The following is a 20,558-nucleotide window of genomic DNA, read 5'->3' as shown; positions in this document are numbered from 1 at the left end:
GAACTTTTAAAGTTATCGCAGGATCCAGAAAAGTGTGACGGACGGACGGACACAAAACCATAAGTCCCCTCCGGTGAAACCGGTAGAGGACTAATAATTACCAATTTCCAAGCTGCGAAAAATACCATGTATACGACTTAACATAAAGAGCTGAAATATACGCATACGTGGACAAAGTGTAAATCGAACGAAAGTGATCACACTGTTGTTTTAACCTTTGTACGGTAAAGAATAAAACAGCTGCTCGCAACCGAATTTATCGGTCTTACATGAGGTAAACATCTTAAATTACTATTAATTTGAAAACTTCTGGTAGAGGTTTTGAATGTGAAATTCTACCGTGTTCTAATCGACACAAATACATGCAACACAACTTCATAAAAAAGAACGAAAAAAAGTATGGAGATACGGGGAGTTGAACCCCGGGCCTATCACATGCGAAGCGAGCGCTCTACCACTGAGCTATATCCCCTTCCACTCCTATCAGTGGTATATGACATTAATAAACGAGTAGGGCTGTTTAACGTAGCTTCATATTGGTTTGTTACCACAATGTAACGCTGTGTTTGATTGGACGGATTTACTATTGGCAACACAAACGTAGCCCATTTCGTCGGTCAATCAATGGACACTTCTGCACCGTTATAACTGCATTGTGTCACACCGGTTTTACTGATAATAACGTAGTGACGTCACCATCTATGTATAGAATGTTATAACTGTTCTGAGCGCAGTAAAACTAGGAAATACAACAAATGTTTTTCCTAAAGAATAAAATATTGACTATGCCTGGAATACATAAAGTAGATTGAGTGATTTCTTATCTTATTCAATGTTGATACTGTTATGAGTTAACTTAGTCAACATGGATATTGTGTTGTACAATTTCGGTTGAGCAACGCAGTGCTTTAACTTTAACTTTTGTCCGGACACATCTGGTTGCACTATTACTGTGGCTACTATTCGAAGAAAGGCACCCAACTTTGCTGTATAATAGAAATGTCCTGATTCTTGTTAAGTGTTTCCTGTAATTCTGTTTACTGTAGTTTTTATGTTGATAAATATAATTAGGTCTTCGATAATTTTGATGATTAATTACTAATTGAACTAAAGAAAACCAACATGCTATTCTGTACACTGCACAAATGCCTCGCCTAATGCGCATTGTGTGTATGATGCTTTCTTTTTAGAATGTTGTCCCCCAAACACGCACTACCACTATTGTGAAAGAATTGTCTGATATGCAATACAGGCAACTAACAAATAAATATTGCTTTTCAATATTGAGGCTGGCTGAAGCCATACAAGCTCTTTTTTGCATATGTTGTAAACATAAAAAACGTGGATACGGGTAACAGTTAAATTGACTTCATTATAAAGAAGCAACAACACACACAAACCCTAATATTTTTCATTTTCAATTAGGTCAATATCTGTGATGCTTATAGTCCGAATGTAATGGATCTAATCAACTATTTATTTTTTTTTACAAATGTTGATAAACAGTTTTTACAAATGTTGATTAACAGTCAAATATTCTAAACACCTAAATGTGGTGCTATACTTGTACATGTTGAAGCAAGATAATAGTACCTCTTAAAATAAACCTTTTAATATTGAGTCGGATAATATTTTAGCTGCCAGTTTTCTTACTGCAAGACGTTGCATCATGATCTATATATATTGGTCTTTTTTCTTGTATACATAACAAATATATTTTACTGTACATTTTTATATGACAGATGACATGTTCATTTCCTCCATACACACACATCACACAAGCTTCATGATGCTGTACCTTTCATTCCATATAAAGAGAACTGTTCAATATTGTCTTCAACAGAACTGTACCTTGGAAAAGAACAGTGTATTAACCCATGAAACAGAAAATAAATATACTTGAGCCCCACTTTGTGAAAAGGGAGTTTAATGCATGTGCCTAAAGTGTCGTCCCAGATTAGCCTGCGCAGTCCGCACTTTATGAAAAAACTTGATTTTGCTAAAAAGCGCTTTTGAAACAAAACATATCATAAAAGCGTTAAGTGTAAACCCTGATAAGCCTTTGCAGATTGCACAGGCTTATCTGGGACGACATTTACGTATGTTAATTAAACCCCATTATCCCAGAGCGCGGCTCACTTATATATGAGATGCTCTCAGGGAAAACGGTGCTTAATTCATGTGCATATCATTCAAGTCTGAACATGCTAACCAAGGGCGACCACTTTCTGCTTAGAGTGGATTTTTGAGTGGTAGTGACTTTCTTTTAACAAAACAATGCATAAAAGCAGAAAGTGTTGTCCCCGATTAGCCTCTGAAGACTGCACAGGCTAATCGGGGACAAGACTAAACACATACAATAAGCCCCATTTTTCAAATAGCATATACAGTTGGCCCCGATTTCTAAAATTTTCCGATTATGTCTTTTTTTCATCAGACAATTTTTAAAATTAATTTAACATCACAAAATGTCACTAAGTGCGTTTATTCAATTCACAATTTTTATTTTTACATTTTTAAGTTGATTATACAGCATCTGCAATCCATATTTAATTGTAATATGAACAAGAGATGTGTTTGTCAGAAAAACAATGCCCCCTAATGTGCCTCTTTTTTTGTTGTTGACCTTTGACCTTGAAGGATGACCTTGACCTTACACCACTCAAAATGTGCAGTTCCATGAGATACACAGGTATGCCAAATATCAAGTTGCTATGTTCAATATTTCAAGTTATTGCAAAACTTAACTGTAAGGTTAAAGTTTTGGGACAGAATTTTTTTACCTTTGACCTTGGAGGATGACCTTGACCTTTCACCACTCAAAATGTGCAGCTCCATGAGATACACATGCATGCCAAATATCAAGTTGCTATGTTCAATATTTCAAAAGTTATTGCAAACCTTTACTGTAAGGTTAAAGTTTTGGGACAGAATGACAGACAGAAAGACAGGCCAAAAACAATACACCCCTGATCTATCGATCCGGGGGCACAAAAAGTGAGCTTAAGATAATCTCCTCTCAACTTACTACACAAGAATTGAGAAATAGGGGCTTCCATGATTTAGAAAACAAATTGTACGGTATGACATTATGCTAAAGGCATTGTACAAATTACTTATGTAACAGCAATATCTATATTTCCTTGTTCACAATATCACAGCTTCATGTTACTATTAAAGAGGTCGATGAAATCAGGGTTTTACAACCACTGATTGTGTTCATTGAATATCACAGTCGCATATGACTATGTGACAAGTCCATTTAAGGTTAGGTTAACAACCACTGATTGTGTCCACTGAATATCACCAGTCTGTTGGCTCAGCAAACAATTTGTGGTCTTCCGGTTCAGAGAAATTGTCTGAAATAAAAACAACAAACACACATAAGGTGATTAACTGTTTGACTTCATTTAAAACAGTAATAATCAACAAAAAAAACTCAGTCCATACTTGATTTGATCAGCAACAAGCCCTTTCTTAAATTGAATATGAATATTTGCAATATTAAAAAAGCACATCATGTCCATCATCTCTTAATGCAATGCCTTTTTTCAGAGCCATTAAATAATATTACAATATATTATTATAATCAAGTTTTTGAAGGTGTTTTAGTGCTTGTTTTTCATTATTATCAAACATTAATACATAACTGAACTTTTGATAATCATAATTGATTTAACTCATCCAAAACACTGTAAAACCTGAAACAAATAACCTTTTTAACAGACTGAATTGCATACATTTTGTAGAATATTTGTCAAATAACATACAAATCAGTGTTGGCTAATTTTCTTTTATAGGCCCTGAGTTATCAAAAAACATACAATTAAACCTGCAATGGCCTTAAGTTAAAGTTCCCCCATTTAAATGAACAAACCAGTATTTCAAACACTAATTGTGCTTGAATTGGCTCACTAGTTGCTCTAAGGCAGGTGGTTAATTGTGATAACTGTTATCTTGTGATCACTTTCATTAAACAAATTCAAGTCACCATTACCATTTCATGCTATGCAAATAAGCGTCACAGTGATCATTCAAGTGCACTTACAATAAGTGAGTGCTATATTTTAACAAAATTGCTGTCAATTATATGGTTGTTTCGCATGATAATTGCCATTAAGCTTCATGGACTATCTAACATTATCAAGATAAACAAATTAATACTTTACTTAAATATTTGAAAAGCTGCATTTCAATGAATCTTGCATACTGATTACAATATATGTACAGGTTTTATATCCAAAGTGCTACATCATGCCAAACGGGTCCTTATGCCAAACGAGGTAAGCATAGTTCCAGACAAGCCTGCACATTTGCTAAGTCTGGTCAGGTGCTACCTTGTCCCATAATGAGACCATGAAACCTTCTGTGGCTCTACAGTCGACAGAGTAGCTCTTAAACCGGACTGCGCTTAATGCACAGGCTTTGGATAAGTCTCCATATTTTACAAGTCTGTATATTTTAATTTTATCAGGCAGTTAAAGCCATGTTTGGCTTAAGACCCATTTTCGCATGATGCATTTCAAAAGTGTGAATAGAGCTTACAGCATGGAAATCATATCAATTGAGCTCTATTTCTGAGTGATTACAATATCCTGAAATCTTACAACACAATTTACCATTCTTAAATGCTACCAACATATTTTTCTTTAGTTAAGAATGAACTGAAACTGATTTCCACAGTTGAAGGTTCTGCAGCTTTTCTCAATAAGAAACACACACTGTGTTTTGACTATTTTCAGCCCCAAAAAAAAGTCTTGACTTAGAGGGGTCTCGCGTGACCTTGTTATAATTTCTAAGAAAAATATAACTGAATTATATGATACACCCAGGCTTTGAATTATTGACAATCACTTTTCAGCTATCAAGACATCAGTAACAAGAGATGTGTTCGTCAGAAACACAATGCCCCCTTTTGTGCCGCTTTGAAAAAAAACCTAGAGCTTTGTCACAGACGTGACGAATACCCCCACATGCCACATAATATTTTGCATGTTGTCTTCACAAAAAACAGCGGACACCATGCTAAATTTTTAAAACGCACTAAGTGACCCCTTGACCTAGTTTTTGACCCAGAAAGGCCCATGTTCTAACTTGGCCTGAAGATCATCTCCATAAAACTTCTGACCAAGTTTGATGAAGATCGGATGTAAACTACTTGAATTAGAGAGCGGACACCATGCTGAATGTTTAAAAACGCACTATATAAGTAACCCCGTGACCTAGTTTTAGGCCTGTAATGGCTCATGTTCAAACTTGTCCTAGAGATCATTTAGATAAAACTTGTGACCAAGTTTGGTGAGGATTGAATGAAAACTACTTGAATTAGAGAGCGGACAACATGGTGAGGTTTAAAACTCACTAAGATACCCAGTGACCTAGTTTTTGCCCGGCATGACCCATATTCAAACTTGACCTAGACATCATCTAGATACAACTTCTGACCAAGTTTGGTGAAGATTGGATAAAAACTACTTGAATTAGAGAGTGGACAACATGGTGAGATTTAAAACACACTAAGTGACCCTGTGACCTAGTTTTTGACCCGGCATGGCCCATGTTCGAACTTGACCTACACATCATCTAGTTACAACTTCTGACCAAGTGTGATGAAGATCAGATTTAAACTACTTGCAATAGAGAGTGGACACCATGCTCAATGTGTAAAACGTACTAAGTGACCCTGTGACCTAGTTTTTTATCTGGCATGGCCCATGTTCGAACTTGGCCTTACGATCATCTAGATACAACTTCTGACCAAGTTTGGTGAAGATCGGATGAAAACTACTTGAATTAGAGAGCGGACAACATGCCGAATGTTTAAAACGCACTAAGAGACCCTGTGACCTAGTTTTTGATCCGGCAAGGCCCATGTTCGAACTTGGCCTAGACATCATGTAGATACAACTTCTGACCAAGTTTGGTGAAGATCGGATGAAAACTACTTGAATTAGAGAGCGGACAACATGCTGAATGTTTAAAATGCACTAAAGGACCCCGTGACCTAGTTTTTGACCCGGCAAGGCCCATGTTGGAACTTGGCCTAGACATCATCTAGATACAACTTCTGACCAAGTTTGGTGAAGATCGGATGAAAACTACTTGAATTAGAGAGCGGACACTTAATACAGACTGACAGACAAGTTCACTCTTGTATACCCCCTAAACTTCGTTTGTGGGGGTATAATATTTTTGTTTTTGTTTTTTTGACCTTTGACCTTGAAGGATGACCTTGACCTTGAATTTCCACCACACATGTGCAGCTTCATGACATACACATGCATGCCAAATATCAAGTTGCTATCTTCAATATTGAAAAAGTTATGGTGAATGTTAAAGTTTTCGGACGGACAGACGCCATATATTTGACATTTGACCTTGAAGAATGACCTTGACCTTCACCTTTAACCACTCAAAATGTTCAGCTCCATGAGATACACATGCATGCCAAATATCAAGTTGCTATCTTCAATAGTGAAAAAGTTATGGCCAATGTTAAAGTTTTTGGACAGACAGACAGACCCCATATATTTGACATTTGACCTTGAAGGATGAGCTAGACCTTCACCTTTCACCACTCAAAATGTGCAGCTCCGTGAGATGCACATGCATGCCAAATATCCAGTTGCTATCTTCAATATTGAAAAAGTTATGGCCACTGTTAAAGTTTTCGGACAGACAGATGCCATATATTTGACATTTGACCTTGAAGGATGACCTTGACCTTTCACCACTCAAAATGTTCAGCTCCATGAGATACACATGCATGCCAAATATCAAGTTGCTATCTTCAATAGTGAAAAAGTTATGGCCAATGTTAAAGTTTTTTTCGGACGGACAGACTGACTGACATACTGACTGACAGACAGTTCAACTGTTATATGCCACCCTACCGTGGGCATAATAAAAGACACTAGTACTCTAAAATATATTAAAACATTTCACAAAAAATAATACAAACCTTGCTACTGTTAATGATTGCAATTAAAGCATCGACCAATCTATTTACGACATGAAAACATCGACCAATTTATTTATGACTTGAAAGCATTGACCAATCTATTTACGACTTGAAAGCATCGACCAATCTATTTACAACATGAAAGCATTGACCAATCTATTTAAGACTTGAAAGCATCGACCAATCTATTTACCACATGAAAGCATCGACCAATCTATTTACAACATGAAAGCATCGACCAATCTATTTACGACTTGAAAGCATCGACCAATCTATTTATGACTTGAAAGCATCGACCAATCTATTTACGACATGAAAGCATTGACCAATCTATTTACGACATGAAAGCATCGACCAATCTATTTACAACATGAAAGCATCGACCAATCTATTTACGACATGAAAGCATCGACCAATCTATTTATGACATGAAAACATTTGCCAATCTATTCACGACATCAATGCCTTGCTTTTTAAATAAAATGAAATCAAATATAAGAACTCTCGCTTTTGTACCTTTGAGAGTTTATAACCAATTAACCCATAATAACCAAACCAAATACAATGAGAAAACATTAAAATAAATCACATTGATCAGATCAGAGCTTGGCATGTACCAATACATTTTACTTTAGTTTTCATGAGATATAAACCGTCAAAAGACAGCCCATTGACTATTATTCCGCTTCCATAGAATTATGATTTTTTTTGTAGTAACCTGACACAATGACCATATTTGCGTGTTTACCTTTACCAAATTTCTTATAGAAAAAGGAGCATAATTCTGCTAAATGGCATGTCAGAGTAATGGAACTTGGTCAGTGATCTCACACAATGACCATCAACACATGTTTGAAGTTTCAATTCAATACCTTTAGTAGAAACAGTAATATTGAGATGTTGCTTGTTGACCCCAAGCAAATATGCGAGTACAAAAAGGGTATGCTGCTAAATTGTAGGTCAGAGTTATTAAACATGATCAGTGGCTTCGCACAATGACTGCAAAACAAATGAATTGTCAATCAAAAAGATAGAAACATTAACTTAGGCTAATAAATGATAATATTTTCTACAATAATTAATTATTTGTGTATGAAACATTAAAGTAGAAATAAAGAGAGGAATATTTACTTAGGTAAATAAATGATACAATATATAATCAATTAGGTTCCCTCTTTCTTTTTTTTGGCGGGGGGGGGGGGGGTCAGTCATTAATACATTAATACATGTATATGTTTTCCATATTGTATTAAAACATTTGTATGATAGATGATCAACATAGATTGGGATTGTGGTGGTTTAATGATCAGTTGTGGTATAACTAGAACTGCCAAATGTGATTGTTAGATAGAACAGCGATGCAATGATCCCATATATCCCATGGATCTGGGAAAACGGTATTCAATGCGTGTGTGTAAAGTATTGTCCCACATTAGCCCGTTCAGTTCTCACACAGGCAGACTGCACAGGCTAATCTGGGACACCACTTTACAAGCATTAAGCCCAGTTTTCCCAGAACGCCACTCCATTGCTCCCACACCCATTAACTGGTGTTCTTACTACAGTCTACTCATGCTCCCACACCCATTAACTGGTGTTCTTACTGCTCCCACACCCATTAACTGGTGTTCTTACTACAGTCTACTCAGAGCCAGGTAACGGTGGAAAGTCCTCATCTTTTATTTCAAAGCCTGGATTGTCCTGTCGTATATGACCCCGTTTGAAGTTGTTTCTCTTGTCATTGCGATTATTGAAGTGCCGTTTATTATTATAATAACCCCTTTGTGAACCGTTCTGCTGCGGTCTTTGAAGAATGACTGTCCACAACAATTTCCAAACATAGTGCTGCTTTAGTATTGTAACAGACAGTTTGAGAGGAGCTGTGTTAAAGCTTATTAAATGAATATCAAGGAATTATAGACTGTATAAATTATAAGCTGTTTGGATTGAACCAAGATAGACATCACAGTGTGTGTTAATGGAAGTACATACGAGAAGAACTTACTCTAGGGTTCACATGTAACAAAGTGTTTTACACAACTGGGGGTTCGAACAATGTTTATTACTAATACTAGACACATATTTGTCTTTTATAAAGCATAATCTATTTAATCATGGTTAAAAAAATTAACAGGCTTGAACTTCCATACTACCTACCAATTTTCTTTTCAGAACTGTTGATGTTGTCAGGCCATTGCAACTTATCATCTTTTTCTGGTGTATTTGTTGGTGTTAAACGAGACTGGAACACTGGGGCACTGGAACCATGAGTGACAAACATGACACTAAGCATGTAACGTGTGACCTTGACCTTAAGGTAGGGACAGATATTATACACTACTTTCAGTCTCCTTATGGTTGCCATTAGCATGAAGTTGTTTTAAAATAGCATGATGAATGACATAGTGAGAGCCTGGACAAGCTGTTCTATGGCTAAAGTGACCTTTAAGCCTTACTTTAAAAGTAACCTTGATCTTTGAGGTGTACAGACAAGAGTTACATGCAGCATGTAGTCCTATGATGATTTGCATTTTGTTCAGTAATTTAAAAATCATCAAATTATCGCAAAGTTATGGCTGAGTCAAGAGATTTGAGACCAGCAGTGCGGACTCTCACACTTATACGGATCGACTACTGACTACTATTGGCCACCTTCAAAGATGGTTGGGGAGGGGGGGGGGGGGGGGGGTGTAACAAAATATCATTAAATCAAATGAAAATTTTCTGTAAAATGTTTTTATGAGCCAAAAAGACTTATTCATTATGTCTAGCTAGAAAAAAATAACAAAAAACGTGCAGTCACTGTTAATGCTGAATGCCCTTAAAGTGTTAATTTTACCCAAAAAGGTTATCTTCAACCTCAAAGTTGGGGAAAACTTATTTTGTTTATTCATGTAGTGTAAAACAGAAATTTAAATCTCAAAATTGGCTAAAGTTAAAGGCAATAACCTTTAAGAGAGTTATGGTTCTTGTATTCTGCACTTATGACCCCAATACTATGATATACATCTCTATTTGATCTCTGAAAAAGTACTTTTGAAATAAGTAAAACAGATAATTATAACAACCAAATGTGTCTTCTGCATTGAACATCGCACAAACTACCACATGCGCCCGATGGCAATAACTCAATGATCGATTTTCCGTTGTGACGCAATTTCAGTTACCTGTTGTTTATTATCATGCATTCACATACTAAGTCAATAAAAATCTTTCGACAAAACGTCTTCTTAAAACAAAGAGTTCGACTATGTATATAGATATTGACAAGGTAAATCTCAAGCCATTCACTCAATCAACAGTGCGTCATTACACATAAATAAATCGCTGTCACCCCGCTCACTTATTGAAATGCGCGCGCAGGCCCGGAACTTCGCTCTTTCTCTACAACAACAGCCAATACACACTATGGGCTCCAGATTTAATTTTTGACGCTGAATTTTTATCCCCGCCGTAAAATTATTCGGAGGGGATTTGTAATTGGTCCTGTCCGTCTGTCCGTCCGGCCGAAACTTTGTCCGAAGCATAACTCCAAATCTATTCAATGGATTTACTTTAAACTTAGAATATAAACAGATGGCAACTAGGAGAAGTGCAGTGACTTGATCAAGAGCCAAAGTTCCCGTAAAAATCTTGACGTCATATAGATCTGTGTTTAAGTTCAAAGCTGTCCATGGACATTTGCTAGAATGGAGCTGGGTTTACTCTCCAGTATATCAGGTCATTAGGCCATATAAATTAGTTGCTAGATTATCATCTAAATTTTCTTTGGGGGAGTGGCAAATATTTTATATCTCAAAACATGAAAGTATAAAATGAGTATGCAGAACTTAAAAAAAACAAGGCTATTGTCAAGCAATATGGTCCCTTACCGGCTCCTAAATTTGTCAGAAATTCCACCATTATCAGAACTATTATTTTTTGGTTGCCATAGCAACCACAATTTTTGACATAGAACAAAATGAAATGACGTGCATAATGTCCATATTGCCACCTATCCATGTTGCAAGTTTCATGAAAAAATATTAAGAACTTTTAAAGTTTTCGCAGGATCTACAAAACCACCATTTTCAGCAGTATTTCTAGTCTATTTGTTGCCAAAGCAACCATAATTTTTGCCGTAGGAACAAAATGAATTTATGTGCATAATGTCCAAATTGCCATCTATCCATGTTGCAAGTTTCATGAAAAAATATTAAGAACTTTTTAAGTTATTGCAGGATCCAGAAAAGTGTGACAGACAGACTCACAGACAGACAGACAGACAGACACACAGAGCGCAAACCATAAGTCCCCTCCGGTGAAACCCGTAGGGGACAACTAGAGCTTTGTCACAGACATGACGAATACCCCCACATGCCGCATTGACACAGAATATTTTGCATGTTGTCTTCACAAAAAACAGCGGACACAATGCTCAATGTTTAAAACGCACTAAGTGACCCCGTGACCTAGTTTTTGACCAGCCATGGCCCATGTTCGAACTTGACCTACACATCATCTAGATACAACTTCTGGTCAAGTGTGGTGAAGATCGGATGAAAACTACTTGAATTAGAAAGCGGGAACCATGCTGAATGTGTAAAACGTACTAAGTGACCCCGTGACCTAGTTTTTGATCTGGCATGGCCCATGTTCGAACTTGGCCTTTGGTCGTCTAGATACAACTTCTGACCAAGTTTGGTGAAGATCAGATGAAAACTACTTGAATTAGAGAGCGGACAACATGCTGAATGTTTAAAACACACCAAGTGACCCCGTGACATAGTTTTTGACCCGGCATTACCCATATTCAAACTTGACCTAGACATCATCTTGATACAACTTCTAAACACATTTGGTGAAGATCGGATGAAAACTACTTGAATTAGACAGTGGACACCATGCTCAATGTTTAAACTTCACCAAGTGACCCCGTGACCTAGTTTTTGACCAGCCATGACCCATGTTTGAACTTTGCCTAGACATCATCTAGATACAACTTCTGACTAAGTTTGGTGAGGCTTGGATGAAAACTACTTTAATTAGAGGGCGGATACCATGATCAATGTTTAAATCGCACTAAGTGATCCCGTGACCTAGTTTTTGACCTGGCATGACCCATATTCGAACTTGACCTAGACATCATCTAGATACGTCATCTGACTAAGTTTGGTGAAGATTGGACGAAAACAACCAACCGACAGACAAGCTCACTCCGATACACCCCCCTAAATTTTGTTTGTGAGGGTATAAAAACAGTTTGTGATATTTCACGAAGTTAAAGCATTGTTTTATAATAGAGGGTGCTTCCATTTTTACAAAAATCAAAAATAAATCTAGTGTGACTTTTAGTCTGAGAAAATAAATTGTGAGGGGGGGGGGGGCATGAAATAGTGGGAGGGGAGGGGATGAAAATCTCGCAATTTATTTATGTTTTTTTTTTACATTTTTTATTAAAAGAAAAAAAAATCTCTTTATAGTTAGATTTTATTTTTACAAAACATACATGCAATTTTAGGTAGGCAAACAGTACATATTGCATCCTCTCCATCTCGACAAAATATATCACACACAGGACACTTTTTATAATATTTAATACTAATTATATATATATAAATTGCTTGTTTCCACTACCCCTACCTACCTTATTTTTTTGCCCCCCACCCCAGCTGTTTTTTTTGACAAAATTGAGAGAACAAATCTTTGAATTTGACCTCCTCTTTCAAGGCATTTTGGTTCCTTCTGTATTTATTTATCAACATGATCAAGGAATGTGTTTTTGAGTATTTTAAACCTAACAGTGGATGATTTAAAGGTCAATTGGGTATATTTTACTTTAAAAAATAAAACAAAAGATGTGTTTGTCAGAAACACAATGCCTCTAATGTGCTGCTTTTTTTGTTGTTGACCTTTGACCTTGAAGGATGACCTTGACCTTTCACCAATCAAAATGTGCAGCTCCATGAGATAAACATGCATGCCAAATATCAAGTTGCTATGTTCAATATTTCAAAAGTAATTGCAAAACTTTACTGCAAGGTTAAAGTTTTGGGACAGAATGACAGACAGAAAGAAAGAAAGACAGACAGGCCAAAAACAATATACCCCCGATCATTCTATCCGGGGGCATTAAAATGTTCCATACCTACCTAGCCTATTTTTTTCAAAGCTGGTAGCGGAAACAAGCTTTTTATTTTTTTGGCCTTAATATATAATATAAATATAAAGTATTGTTAAAAACAAAATGAAACTAAGGCCGTCCTAAAAAAAATATTCTTGTTTGCCCTATTATGACCCATGAGTTTAAAGATAGGTATTGGTACATCATATTAAATCTTTTTGCTTTGTAATTTTAATTATTTTTTTTTTGGGGGGGGGGGGGATATAAACATATAAGGAAAATGGCTGTCAAAAATTGAGGAGGTGATTATGATGGTTAGTTTACTAGGTAGCGTTACTAGGGCAAACATCCTTTTTTTTAAGACGGCATTATTTCCTTTTTTCTTGGTTGCATATAATTGACTGAAGCACTAGCAGTCTAATGACAATGTCTACTCTTAAGCTATAGTATAGGTGTTAACAGTCTGTACAAACAGCTTGGAACCATGGCAGACCAGGCATTGAACCATGGAAGACCAGGCATGGAACCATGGCAGACCAGGCATTGAACCATGGCAAACCAGGCATGGAACCATGGAAGACCAGGCATTGAACCATGGCAAACCAGGCATGGAACCATGGCAGACCATGCATGGAACCATGGAAGAGCAGGCATTGATTATCTGTGTCTTGTTCTATGAAAATCGGGCAAAATGCATGTGCGAAAAGTGTCGTCCCAGATTAGCCTGTGTCAGGGACTACACTTTCCGCTGTAATGGTACTTTTCGTTTAAAGGAAGTCCCTTTTTACAGAAAATCTAGTTTAAGCGGAAAGTGTCGTCCCTGATTAGCTAGTACGGACTGCACAGGCTAATCTGGGACGACACTTTAAGCGCATGCATTTTGCCCAGTTTTCTCAGAACAAGACACACCTCTGCATCTAATCATGTTCCAAGCTGTTTGTCATTCAAACAATGTTCCTTTGATTTAAGAGAAATTTGTGCACATGTAAACTTGCTATGGAGCCTTTGATAACTATATGAATGATCTAATGTTGTGCTATCACATATATCATTAACTGGTTTACTGTTTGAATTTTGTGCATATGTTAACTTGCCATGGAGCTTCCTATGAATACAAAATGTATATGAATGATCTAATGTTGTGCTATCACAGATATCATTCACTGGTTTACTGTTTGAATTTTCAGGTTGGCTTGTCAGAGAAGATTCTGCAGCAGGATGGTCTGGGAAAATCCCCTTGGAATTACTTATACAATTCTCATTTTCAAGAGAAAGTGAATGAACCTTAAATGCCTCAACTTCAGGATCACTAAATGACTTCTGTTTCCATGCGACCCCCATATACATGCGTGTGAGTTTAGCCCAGCACTCTTTGTTACGCACACATTTGACAATTAACCCTTTAAATTCAGTCTTCATGGCCAAAGCTATGGCTCTAGATGTAAACTTGTCATGAAGCCTTTTATGAATATCTGTTAGATAAATTGTTCCATTTTCAGACAAAGATATGTTGTCTCTTAACCTGAAATATACATTATCATGGATTATTATACAAATATAATGTATAAATAATATATCCGTGTATTAATTATGTATTGAACTTTACTGATTAGATGTGCCTAAGTAATGGTGAATTGTTTTGATGAGATAATCCTGATTAATAAATGATCTCTTTACCTCCCATTTTATCAGCCCAGAGTTAAGAAAAAAAGCTAGTTTCCCCTACTGGCTTCTGACCCTACTTTCCCCCCTAATCCTACATTTGTTTTACATAATTTAGAAAAAATATCAAAATCTCTGAATTTTAACTATTTTTCAGGGTTAAAATTGGTTCTTTCAGTGTTAATTAATCTGAGGCTTTGTCTGTGTCAGAGAATTTTAAACATGACAGAGGGTAATATGAAATTAACAATTACATATCCTTTAGTCTATTTCTTTTAAATTGAATTAAAAAAAAATAATTCCCTAAACCCAATTAGTTTGAAGCTGAAAGTGGAAACAAGCTATTTTTCTGGGCGTATTACTGGATAGGAATTGTTACTTTCCTATTTTAACTCATTGAGATAATTGTGATACGATATCATCCTGGACCATCTTATTAAATATGATCATTCAATTAATTAAAAAACAAGAGATGTGTTTGTCAGAAACACAATGCCCCCTATTGCGCCGCATTGAATCCATATATTTGACCTTTGACCTTGAAGGATGACCTTGACCTTTCACCACTCAAAATGTGCAGCTCCATGAGATACACATGCATGCCAAATATCAAGTTGCTATGTTCAATATTTCAAAAGTAATTGCAAAACTTTACTGTAAGGTTAAAGTTTTGTGACAGAATGACAGAGTAAAAGATTGACAGACATAAAGGCCCAAAACAATATACCGCCGATCATTCGATCCGGGGGCATAAAAAAATTCCAAGTACAGTATTATGTATTATGTATCGTAACAATTATGCATGTAGATTTTCCTTTTAAACTACATCAGAATACTTTTTATTAACATTATCAAATTGTAAACAAAGACTCAGCCTAAAATGTAAAAATCAGCTGTGTCAAACAGGGACCTTAAGGCTTTTTCCACCAGTTCAGACCCAGATCAGCCTGCAAAGGCAAAGGCCTTTTTTATTATAGTGTCACCCCTATTGAAAGGGCCAGCTTATGAGACACCTTTGCTTGTATACCATGTAACTCCCAACTCCTATCACAATGCCAGGCGACAGGCAGATAGAAGTTGGTAACCATTCATGTTTAACGCTCGCAGCTCACGAGCTGGCCATATCGGAACAAGTCCCATGACAAACATCCATCCTTCGACAAACGCTCCCCATGGGGCTCGAACCTTCGACCTCCTGATTCTGAGGCGGACGCCTTATCCACTAGGCCACGGCGATAGGTCTGCATTTGAACGCTCAGTCTCATCAGAATCCAAACTGTTCACTATATAGTCAGTACTTGTTCAGATGTTAATAAACAAGTTTGGATCCTGATCAGACTGAGCTTTCAAGTGCACACTGATCTGGATCCAAACTGGTCACAATCACATGAAAAAGGAAACTTGGAAATGTGGAATAACAATAGAAAATTGTATATATTAACATACTACATACCATAACAAGTTGAAATATATAGTGACACATGACGGCGAGGTCTAAATCTAGAACAAGTTTCATCTTTAAGGTCCCCTTTCCTGTGATGCGGTTCATTAATATACTATTCAGAAAATTGGAAGTAAGATTTTTAATGCATTGTTACTTGTCTTAGTAGTTACATTTTAGGCCCATCAAATATCCCACTGTGAGTGGTTATTTCATGATATTTCTTCCCAAGTAGTTTAAAAAGTGAAAGTCGATCATTGAATCATTGCCATCGAGCGCCTGTGCAACTACAGCGTAAATGTTGCATTTCTAGAATACTGAGTAAAGTTAAAAAGCATTCAGAACTCACTCAACATTCAATGGTTTTGACTTTTTAGCACTGCTGCCACCATCGCCAGCGTCCTCCTCCAAATCTGGAGAATGGGTGCGCTTGGCCCCTTTCTTGGCCCCTTCTGAGTGATACTGATCCTGGGTAGGGGTCATCTGCAAAGACAATCATTAATTACCCCTCAGCTATCATCAGCAACAGGTGAGTACTCAGAGCATCACAGATTTTCTGATACACTTTGAATCTCTTGAAATATGCAAGAGCATTTCTATAGCAAATACAAGTGGGATACACTAGCCTTCTATAGCATTTCTATAGCAGATTCAAGTGGGATACACTAGCCTTCTATAGCAAATACAAGTGGGATACACTAGCCTTCTATAGCATTTCTATAGCAAATACAAGTGGGATACACTAGCCTTCTATAGCATTTCTATAGCAAATACAAGTGGGATAATTACCTAGCCTTGTTCTGAAGAAAACTAGGTTTCATGCATGAGCATAAAGCATCATTCCAAATTTACCGATGCAGTTTGCACAGGCTTATCAGGGACGACATTTTCCACCTTAACTAAATATTTGTGTAATGTGTGTAATTCTCTCATAAATAAGCTCGCATGTTATTACAAAATGTCACTGTTTTGTAACCTGTGAAAACGAATCAAGTACTGTTCTGTTCTAGATTTTTTACAAAGAAGAGGCTTCCTTTATACAAAAAATATCATCAAAGTGGAAAGTGACATCCCTGATTAGCCTGTGCAGATTGCTACACTCTACGAACAGGCATTAAGCCCAATTTTCTTGGGACCCTGCTGTACCTGAGAGTTAATGGTAGGGGCACTGCCATCTGAGGTCTTGCCAGGAGTGGATCCAGGGTAGGTGCCGGGCGTATTTTGAGGGGTCCACTTGTACTGGTCCTTATGTTCCTGGTAGGTCATCAGTCGGTACACTGACCCCTTCTTGCAGAGGGACTTCATAACTGGGGAACAGACAAATTTGGTATTGGGTACTTCTTTTCATAGTTTTTACCCAAAATATCTGTATAATATTTAAGGTAAACATCAATCGTTTGTCTAAACATGGAAATTCTCTAAATTAAATCATAGTACAAACAGTAGTTTCAGTATGAGATATTATAAACTAGAAAATTGTTCAGGACCTTTATTATATTTTCATTTTAAAACATACTGAAGGAGCGGTCTAATGGTACACCTCAGATCATAACCCACCTGATGATGTCTGCGACTTGGAGTGCAGTGACACGTAGGCTGAAGTGTCATCTAGCCATCCAATATACACATTGCCTGAAAGAAAATTTAATGGTCTACTCAATCAGTTAGTCTCTCCCACTTAGAAGTAAAGTGAAAATGGCTATGTGCAAAAAGCATAAAACCAACAGCCTACGAGTAACTCGCAGTCTGTTCAGGTTTTATATGCTGTTTGCTGCTCATCAGTATCCAAGGTTTGGAAACGAAGCCTTAAAAACTTGAATCTAGTAAGAAAGGTCTAAAATTAAATATAACTTTCTAAGTGACTACAAATGCATTAAAATACGTATCTAAGTGGTAAAGGGTTAATGAGCACTGCAAAGGGAAAACGAGGCTCAATTCTTTACATGGAGGTAGTATATATATAACAAGAAATATGTTTGTCGGAAACACTATGTCCCCTTCTGCGCCGCTTTGATTTTCTTTTTACCTTTGACCTTAAAGGATGACCTTGATCTTTCACCGCTCAAAATGTGCAGCTCCATGAGATACACATGCATGCCAAATATCAAATTGCTATCTTCAATATTGCAAACGTTATGGCAAAATGTTAAAGTTGGAGCAAACAAACCAACAGACAGACCAACAGACAGGGCAAAACAATATGTCCCCCACTATAGTGGTGGGCAACATAAAAAGATCACTTTTTAATTTTCCGTGCTAGCCTTGGGAAAAGTTATAAATTCAAGATGACCACACATTCTTAAATTTTTGAAATGAGGAGTGCCTTGGTGAAACAATCATGAATTTATAATGGCCTAAACTACCCAAGCCTTGCTCTGTCACTCTGTGAAGATTGGACTTAGTGCATGTGCGTTAAGTGTTGTCACTGATTAGCCTGTGCAGGTGACACAGGCTTAAAAGGAATGACCCTTTCCGCCTTAACTGGACTTAAACTAAGAGACTTCCTTTAATAAACAAGAAATGTGTTTGTCAGAAACACAATGTCCCCTTCTGCGCCGCTTTGAAGCCATATATTTGACCTTGAAGGATGACCTTGACCTTTCACCACTAAAAATGTGCAGTTCCATGAGATACACATGCATGCTAAATATCAAGTTGCTATCTTCAATATTGCAAAAGTTATGGGCAATGTTAAAGTTTTCGGACAGACGGACAGACTGGCTGACGAACAGATTGACTGACGGACAGTTCAGCTGCTATATGCCAACCTACTGGGGGCATAAAAAACAACAACATAAAAGCAGAAAGCAGACTGCACAAGCTTATCTAGGACAACACTTTAGGCACATGCATTAACCACCTTTTCCCAGAGCGATTTTCAATAAATTTTGCATCCTGCATAACCAAAACAGGGGCATAAACAAAAAACTTTCCCAATAATTTTAATAGAATAAACTGTTTCTTACCAAAGGGTGAGAACAGCTGACTGATGTCTGTATGTTTCCAATCCACAGGAAAGCTAATGTGAAATACATGGTCACGGGATGGATTTACTGAAAGTAAAATGTCAAATAAATAGTCACATAAAGTAATTGAACAATTTATGACACGTAAAATCCCGTGTATATAAAGAAATATATGCTCATCAACAAATACAAAAACACTATGTACAGAAATTTTGTTTGAGTACATTCATGTAAATTCAGATGTTTTTACTTGCATTTAATGATAGATTAGCATTGAAAATAAAATTAATTAATACAAGGTCTCAGAATTACTGAAAAAAAACACAACAACAATGGTATTGTAAATGAGTGATTTGAAATTTATTTAATTGTGAAGATAAAGGCAATATTAAGTCACCTAAAAACTTGTCAATGACCCTTAACCCTTTACTACTTAGATACGTATTTTCACACATTTGTGGTCCTACAGAAAGTTAAATTTAATTAAAGACCTTTCTTAATACATTCAAGTTTTAAAGGCTTCATGTCCAACTCTAAGATACTGATGAGCAGCAAACAGCATAAAACCTGAACAGTCTGCGAGTTACTTGCAGGCTGTTCTGGTTGTATGCTGTTTGCACATACAAATTTTCACTTTGCTTCTTATTGGGGAAAGGGTTCATGAGCAAGTTTTAAAATGATAAATACGTGTCTTGTTCTGAGAAAACTGGGCTTAATTCATGTGCGTAAAGTGCTGTCCCAGATAAGCCTGTGCAGTCCGCACAGGCTAATCAGGGACGACACTTTCCGCCTAAACTTGATTTTCGGAGAGGAGGGACTTCCTTGAAACTACAAATATCATTAAAGCGGAAAGTGTCGTTCCTGATTAGCCTGTTCGGACTGCACAGACTAATCTGGGACGACGCTTTACGCACATGCATTAAGCCCAGTTTTCTCAGAACACGACACATATGAGCCATGCTCTGGAAAAACCAGAGCTAATGCATGAGCGTAAAGTGTCGTTCCAGGCTAACCAATGCAGTCTTCACAGGCTTATAAGTGAAAACACTTTCAACCTATGAAATTTTGTTAAGATGAGACTTTTTTTAAACAAACAATTTCATAAAAGCAGAAAGTGCTGTCCCTGACCAGCCTGTTTGGACTGCGCAGGCTAATCAGATTCTGAAACAATACTTTTGCAAAAGCATTTGGCCCTATTTTCACTGAGAGTGACTCATATTTAAACAGTATATATTATGATAGAAACAAGAAAGGAAAGAAAGGGAAGGTAAAGATGGAAAATGTCCCTGTCTGAAGTACATCTTAAAGGAGATTTAACCATAAATCATTGAGAAAATAGAATGAAAACAACAATATGCACACAATTCATCAAACGCAATAATCAATGTCCTTAACTCATAGCCAACATTCATGGACATGTCCTTA

The 20,558-nt window shown here is 36.8% G+C and overlaps 1 protein-coding gene, 2 long non-coding RNA genes and 1 other non-coding gene across 6 annotated transcripts in view; 1 reads left to right on the top strand and 3 right to left on the bottom strand.

Moving 5' to 3' along the window:
* Window positions 1–400: 400 nt before the first annotated feature.
* On the bottom strand, window positions 401–472 carry Trnaa-cgc (transfer RNA alanine (anticodon CGC)). Its single transcript has one exon. It is a non-coding gene; the product is annotated as a tRNA-Ala (tRNA).
* Window positions 473–2,469: 1,997 nt separating this feature from the next.
* The window catches only part of LOC127851885 (poly(A)-specific ribonuclease PARN-like), a 66,651-nt gene continuing 48,562 nt past the window's right edge, over window positions 2,470–20,558 (bottom strand). Inside the window, exons 16-22 of one of the 3 annotated variants that reach the window (XM_052385832.1) lie at window positions 19,134–19,220; window positions 17,725–17,799; window positions 17,314–17,474; window positions 16,517–16,650; window positions 9,119–9,219; window positions 8,597–8,778; window positions 2,470–3,359 (exon numbers count right to left, since the gene is read on the bottom strand). In XM_052385832.1, coding sequence (XP_052241792.1) covers window positions 8,603–8,778; window positions 9,119–9,219; window positions 16,517–16,650; window positions 17,314–17,474; window positions 17,725–17,799; window positions 19,134–19,220 — 734 coding nt within the window. In that variant the 3' untranslated portion in view covers window positions 2,470–3,359; window positions 8,597–8,602. The remainder of the gene's footprint in view (window positions 3,360–8,596; window positions 8,779–9,118; window positions 9,220–16,516; window positions 16,651–17,313; window positions 17,475–17,724; window positions 17,800–19,133; window positions 19,221–20,558) is intronic. The other 2 variants (XM_052385834.1, XM_052385835.1) reach the window with 2 other exon arrangements.
* Window positions 9,134–14,638, top strand: LOC127851888 (uncharacterized). The gene is made up of 2 exons (XR_008036011.1): window positions 9,134–9,278; window positions 14,252–14,638. It is a non-coding gene; the product is annotated as an uncharacterized LOC127851888 (long non-coding RNA).
* Window positions 12,415–16,483, bottom strand: LOC127851889 (uncharacterized). The gene is made up of 2 exons (XR_008036012.1): window positions 15,284–16,483; window positions 12,415–12,878 (listed from the first exon to the last, which is right to left on the bottom strand). It is a non-coding gene; the product is annotated as an uncharacterized LOC127851889 (long non-coding RNA).

The sequence above is a fragment of the Dreissena polymorpha genome, chromosome 11, assembly GCF_020536995.1.
Source record: "Dreissena polymorpha isolate Duluth1 chromosome 11, UMN_Dpol_1.0, whole genome shotgun sequence".
In the NCBI taxonomy this organism is placed as follows: Eukaryota; Metazoa; Mollusca; class Bivalvia; order Myida; family Dreissenidae; genus Dreissena; species Dreissena polymorpha.
The sequence above is the reverse complement of the archived record's forward strand: the minus strand, read 5'-3'. Positions and strand labels throughout refer to the sequence as shown.